Source organism: Sphaeramia orbicularis, chromosome 13 (genome assembly GCF_902148855.1).
Source record: "Sphaeramia orbicularis chromosome 13, fSphaOr1.1, whole genome shotgun sequence".
In the NCBI taxonomy this organism is placed as follows: domain Eukaryota; kingdom Metazoa; phylum Chordata; class Actinopteri; order Kurtiformes; family Apogonidae; genus Sphaeramia; species Sphaeramia orbicularis.
In genome coordinates, this window is record NC_043969.1 from 52,434,865 (window position 1) to 52,442,364 (window position 7,500).

Consider the following 7,500-nt stretch of genomic DNA (forward strand, 5'->3'; position numbering starts at 1 on the left):
GACGGTGGACATGTGACTCAGTACGTCTACCCATGGAATGACAGTGGACACAGTTTATTGGACATGTGACAGGTGCGTAGGTAGGTTCGTCTATGTTGGGGCCGGTTCCCCGTCCAACCAACCTGTGGGAGGTTTTCAGCTGCTCTGTCGTCTCTGCTCTGGTCTCTCTGGAGCTACACAGTGAGAACAGACTTTTCAGAGCTCAAAATAAAAACACTTCTCAAAGTTCACCTATCAGGAGCCTCCCTACATCAAACTTCAGTGTGTCTGTGTACGTCTCCTGTATATTATCCAAACTCAGATGTTAACTACTGAACCTGGAAGGAGCTGCATTAGTCCTGTTTAGGGATGTAACGATATGAAAATTTCATACCACGGTTATTGTGACCAAAATTATTATGGTTATCATTATTATCGCGGTATTGTTGAAATTGTGCTCAAAATGTTCAAAAAGTACTAATACACACACTGAAAGAATTTAACCAAGTTGCATTTAGAAAAAACAACAAACAAACGACCAAATAAAATAATAGTCCCAATGTTCCTTCTGTGTCAGAAACATTCAAATATTAACCCTTAGTGGTCTGAGTCTATTTTGTCTGTTTTTCAGTCCTTTTGATTTTGCCTTTATATACTATATAAACAAATGTTTACTATACACATGTTTGGGATCTGTTTTTTCAGCACAACTTCATTTATATCATCTGTCTGTTATTTTTTCACTTTAACCTACTATAAAAACGTAAAAGGACAGAAAACACACAAAAAATATAAAATACGATTTGAAAAGTATATGTAATTTATTGCATAAATAACACACAGATGCTTAACGAACCTTTTCAAAGACTTTAAAAGTGAATATTGGTTCTAAATATTAGGTATAGAAAATTAAAATTGTAATAAATTAGAATTATACTCAAATATTTGACATAAAAGCAAACCTTTACATAGGCGTTTTCTTCGGAAAAGTGCGGTAATCAAACACGGTTATCATGATAATTAGAATTTAAACGGTAATACTAACCGTCTGCGATTTTACCGTGGTTTACTGTTATATCAGAAATCGTTACATCCCTCGTCCTGTTGTAGATGAGGAGGTTCCAGTGCCATCTGTCAGTGGGTTGGACACATTTAAAGCAGAAGTGAACATTTAACCCTGACGTTCATTTGATGGAACCAGAGGTTTAACTGGAACGGTCCAATTATAGGTTCCAAACCTCCAAACTGTTATCTTTGATGTTCTGCAGTGATTAGTATCCACCAAAGAGCATCTTGGGAACAAAACACTATTCATATATAATAGAATAAATTATAGTATTGGTAATTATAATAAATTATTAACCCTTTATAGTTCACTCATAGAAACACTCTGAAATTCTACATTTCAACCTTAGTCTGTTATTGAAGGACATTAGACGTTACTTTTGTAAAATTTTTCAAAATTTTGAATTGTCATGTAGAAAATCAAGGCCAATGAAGTTACCATATTTGGTTCCTTGCCCATGCGTGACAAAAAAAAAAATCCAGGAAGTATATATAAAAATACAAGAAAATCCCATCTAAGGTGAAAGGAACCAGCCTTTGGTCCCATTAGAACCTTCCTTTGGTCCTATTAGACCCCCATGTGTGCTGGTCCAGACCCCTGTCCACATCCACATGATCCCTTTGAACATCATTCCTTACATTAGTTCCATTATTTCATTGAACCAAACAAAGCACAGGTGGACCTTACAGACCCTAGAGACCACATTGGACCTTACAGACCCTGGAGACCACATTGGACCTTACAGACCCTGGAGACCACATTGGACCTTACAGACCCTAGAGACCACATTGGACCTTACAGACCCTAGAGACCACATTGGACCTTACAGACCCTGGAGACCACATTGGACCTTACAGACCCTGGAGACCACATTAGACCTTACAGACCCTGAAGACCACATTGGACCTTACAGACCCTGGAGACCACATTAGACCTTAAAGAACCTGGAGACCACATTGGACCTTACAGACCCTGGAGACCACATTGGACTTCCGACTGGGGACTCACTGTCCTACCTGGAACCATTGCTGTCACTGTCTTGCAATGTGTGTGGAAATGACCAAAAATAGTCACTTGCTTGATAAAGGGTTAATAAATTATACAATAAATGAATGGACGTGTTTGTCCTGCAGATGTCCAGATGGTTCTTTACTATATTATTATGGGATGTGCTGTCCACCACAGACTGGAAATTCCCAGACCTGCTTGTTTGGAGTTCTGCTCATTTTGTTGCTTCCAACAAATCGACCTCCAGAACTAAATGTTGACTTCCTACTAAACCACACCCACTGACAGATCCTACTCCAACCAGATCAATAACATTTCATCACTTTAACACAGTGATCAGTGTACTGATGACTGCATGAACACTTTGAATGCATCACCTTTTTAGAATTTTTGTCATTTTATCTAAAAAATACAAACAAAAAAACCTACTCCATAAAAAACTCCCCAAACACAGTGACTGTTTCCTCCTCTGTGATAAACCTGCACTGTCCAATAGTCCAATAGTCCTCTGTATGTGGCAGATGATTGGAGCTGGATCTACATGAACATTGTTCTAGTCACAAGGTCCTATTTCACTGTCACATTTTGTGCATTTTGAGCGTTTTTAGCATCTGGATTAAACTCTCATTTACGTTGTTCTGACCTTAAGATCGTCCAGGACCACACGGTCTCCAAGCTTCAGCCCCAGAGAAGACAGCATCAGGTTTCCAGGGATGTTGTCGTAGTTGGGCAGTGTGGCTCTGGGGAGGTTACAGGTCAAAGGGACGGCGTCCAGTAACAGCTGCTTCAGCTCTTTGGCCACCATGGCCGCCTCCGCCTTGTCCAGACTCATGTCCATCGGGTCAGGAACCACCTCTGCCGGGACCTGTCCCTTATCATTCTGCACAGAGACACAAGAGACACCAGTGACTGCAAGTGGTTATGATCCATGCACGTCAGGGTTAGGGTTCAGGGGTCTTACAACCGGAATACATGGGTCTGGAGGGAAAACAGGGGTCTGGAGGTCTGGAGGGAATACAGGGGGCTGGAGGTCTGGAGGGAATACAGGGGGCTGGAGGTCTTATCTGACCAAGGTTTACGTAGACCTGTTTAACCTGCTCAGAGGAATAAATCAAATGGTAAAAGTAGTCATCCTTTCCTGTTACCAGTAGGGGGCAGTATGAGTTAAATTCCATATTCATATTTCATGTTCAGATGTTCTCAAACATGTTACATTTGGTGACAATTGGACAGAAAACAGTTGAGTTATTAGTTTCGTATTTCAAGGTGAGATACCAGAATTTGCTGCCCCACCCAGAGGGTCAGGGTTAGGGTTGGGGTTGGGGTTAGGGCTACAGGATAGGGGTTCAGGGTCAGGGTTGGATATAGACATAGAGGGACGACCACCATTTCTGAGTCAGCTGACCAAATTTGAAGTCCACTGAATTAAATCTGTGGGAGGAGTTTGTTAAAACAGAAAGTCACTGAATCAACAAAAATGGCAATTAAATTGAAAATGGTCGACTTCTTGTTGATTTGCCGTCACAGACCCATTGACTTTTTTTTCGTAGATCTCGAGAATAGTGGTCTGTAGGGGGCGCTACAGAGATATTTTTTCAAGTTTCAGTTACAAAACGTATAAAATATCTAATTTTTTCTCACTACTTATGACTTGTTTTTGCCAAAAAAAATGGACTTGTCACACATGTTTAGGCCCTCAAACCTGCTGAGGAATGTCTGATGGAAAAAAATAATGTTAATAGGAAGAAACGTATGAAATACAAACACTTTCCTTTAATTAAGGAATCCAAGAGATGGGAAATTCTACCAATTTAAGTAGGTCACCAACTAGGGGTTAATGTGTTTTAGAGGCATGTCAGTATGAATGTAGCAGCAGAACTCCAATGGCATCTGTGTGGAGTCGACCCAATGCACTGGAGGATCAATAATATTCATGTTTTTTCCAGAAGTTGGACATCAGGTCTAAATTTACGTGTATAATCCAGACTTGACCTTGAAAATAAAGGTCTTCGACTTGCTGGAGGGGTTGCAGGGGCACAGAGGCAAACCACACCCACATTTTTTGGTCCTGTATGAAAACTACAACTTTTTGGAAAGACATTGGAATAAAAATAGAACAGATTTTGGGTTTTAAATTACAACAACCCACTCTTCCACTTTTGTTAGGAGATTTTCCTGATGATTTGACAATAAATGACAAATACCTCCTACAAATTTTTGGTGCTGGAGCCAAAAAAAACAATGACTCAAAAATGGCTTCTACTTGAGCCACCGGTGCTAAAGGACTGGATAAAAATAGGAGATGAAATTCACAAAACGGAGAGATTAACATTTATGCTGAGGCTGCAAACTGATCTTTACATGAGAAGGTGGAATAAATGGATTAGTTTCTTTAAAGACAATTAATGTGTGGTTTGTCACACAGTCCTGAGAGTGTTGTGAGAACTGCTGCTCAAATTTGATTATAATAATAATCATTTAATTGCTGCTGCATAACTGTAGCCATTATTACCTTTGCTTTTGAAATGTAACTAATATCTATGAGTAACTAATGTCTAAAAAATAAAGATCATGGTCAACACCAAAAGAACTTCTTCAAGAGCTTCTCCAAATTCAAGAAGGAAGTAGATCAGGTGGTTTGGTGAAGGGTAATCATGTTGCCGCTGTTGCCAAAGGCCACATGTGACGTGTTGATCCTAATTTGACCTTGAAAATGAAGGTCAAGGTTGACACCAGAAGAATTTGTACAAGAGCTTCTCAGGTTACGCCTAAATATTAAGAAGGATCAGGTGATTGGGTGGAGAATGACCACACTGACCCACAACAGGGTACAACAATATCCCACGCAAACACCCTAAAGACCTGAAAAATGTAGGTCAACACTGACGCCAAAATTTGATACGTCAACCCAGATTTGACCTTGAAAATGAAGGTCAAGGTCGACACCAAAGGAACTCGTACAGGAGCTTCCCCAAGTCGCAATGAAGCAGATGAGGTGTTTTGGTGAAGACCTGAGTCTGAACGCACTGATCAAACCCTCCTGTTCTTCATCTCTGGTGTTCGGGCCAAACGTCCACCAGAGACTGTGTTGACGGGTGCTTTTCAGAGGTGCTTTTACCCGGACGGTGGGGTTGGCTCCATGCTCCAGCAGACATTTGACTGCACCCAGACAGAGGTTGGAGGCAGCGATGTGCAGAGCCGTTCCATAGTGGAAATCACTGCAGGTGGAGTTCAACACTGTGGAGACGAGACGAGAAAAAGCAAAAGGAGACGAAGCTTTTCAACAGTAAGAGACAACGTTTGAGTGGAAAACTGACTTCAGGTACAACTCAGACCATGTGTGTGTGTTTGTACCTCTGGGCTTCGCAGCTTTGAGAAGGACTCGGATCAGTTCTGGGACGTCGAAGTAAGCAGCGTAATGCAGAGCGTTCATGTTGGTCCAGCGACTCCTCAGGCTCACATCAGCCCCCAGGGAAATGAGCTGAGAGGTGAGACGAAGAGCTGCAGCCGGGTCACCTGCAGCCAGAACAGAGCCCATCAAACCCACAATTACACCAGAAAACACCAAAAAAATGACACAATAACACCAAAAAAGACCACAAAACACCAAAAAAACAACACAATTACACCAAAAAAGACCAGAAAACACACAAAAAAAGACACAATAACACCAAAAAAGACCAGAAAACACCAAAAAAACAACACAATTACACCAAAAAAGACCAGAAAACACACAAAACAAGACACAATAACACCAAAAAAGACCAGAAAACACAAAGAAAACAACACAATTACACCAAAAAAGACCAGAAAACACAAAAAAAAGACACAATAACACCAAAAAAGACCAGAAAACACAAAAAAAACAACACAATTACACCAAAAAAGACCAGAAAACACCAAAAAAACAACACAATTACACCAAAAAAGACCAGAAAACACAAAAAAAGACACAATTACACCAAAAAAGACCAGAAAACACAAAAAAAAGACACAATAACACCAAAAAAGACCAGAAAACACAAAAAAAACAACACAATTACACCAAAAAAGACCAGAAAACACAAAAAAAGACACAATAACACCAAAAAAGACCAGAAAACACCAAAAAAAACAACACAATTACACCAAAAAAGACCAGAAAACACAAAAAAAGACACAATTACACCAAAAAAGACCAGAAAACACAAAAAAAAGACACAATAACACCAAAAAAGACCAGAAAACACAAAAAAACAACACAATTAAACCAAAAAAGACCAGAAAACACAAAAAAAACGACACAATAACACCAAAAAAGACCAGAAAACACAAAAAAAACAACACAATTACACCAAAAAAGACCAGAAAACACCAAAAAAAACCACAATTACACCAGAAAAACACCAGAAAACATCAACAAACAACACAATTACACCAGAAAAACACCAGAAAACACCAACAAACAACACAATTACGTCAAAAAATACCAGAAAACACCAGAAAACATCAACAAACAACACAATTACACCAGAAAAACACCAGAAAACACCAAAAAAAGCAACACAATTACACCAAAAAAGACCAGAAAACATCAAAAAAACAACACAATTACACCAAAAAACACCAAAAAAACAACACAATTACACCATGAAACACCAGAAAACACCAAAAAAAAAAAAAAAAAAAAAAAATGCCAAAAAACACCAGAAAACACCAAAAAAACAACACAATTACACCAGAAAAACACCAGAAAACACAAAAAAACAACACAATTACACCAAAAACCACCAGGAAACATCAACAAACAACACAATTACACCAAAAAACACCAGAAAACACCAAAAAAACAACCAAATTATGCCAAAAAACACCAGAAAACACCAAAAAACAACACAATTACACCAAAAAAACACCAGAAAACAACAAAAAACTAGAAGCACTCGGAGAGCGCAGACCTCCGCCAAGGCTGATCAGTGGCCCCCCCCCGTGGGCCCCCCCACCCCCGATCACCACCAAAATTTAATCATTTCTTCCTTATCCCATTTCCAACAAACCCTGAAAATTTCATCCAAATCTGTCCGTAACTTTTTGAGTTATGTTGCACACTAACGGACAGACAAACAAACAAACAGACAGACAAACAAACAAACAAACAGACAGACAAACAAACCCTGGCAAAAACATAACCTCCTTGGCGGAGGTAATTACACCAAAAAACACCAGAAAACATCAACAAACAACACAATTACATCAAAAAACACCACAATTACGCGACAAAAACACAACACCAGAAACACACCAAAAAACCTCAAAAACACGGCACAAAACACCAGAAACACCAGAAAAGCACCACAGAACACCAGAGAAACACCCCAGAAACATCCCAACCCCTTCATATGAAGGCGTCTTAGCTGAACCTCGGCACTTTACCATCGTCATCCACTTAGTTTGACTTTTCTCTGTTT

At 39.6% G+C, this 7,500-nt stretch overlaps 1 protein-coding gene across 1 annotated transcript in view; it reads right to left on the bottom strand.

Moving 5' to 3' along the window:
* The window catches only part of clip3 (CAP-GLY domain containing linker protein 3), a 24,480-nt gene that overhangs the window by 8,654 nt on the left and 8,326 nt on the right, over positions 1-7,500 (bottom strand). Inside the window, 4 exon segments of the mRNA XM_030151504.1 lie at positions 123-173; positions 2,697-2,933; positions 5,172-5,290; positions 5,408-5,569. Coding sequence (XP_030007364.1) covers positions 123-173; positions 2,697-2,933; positions 5,172-5,290; positions 5,408-5,569 — 569 coding nt within the window.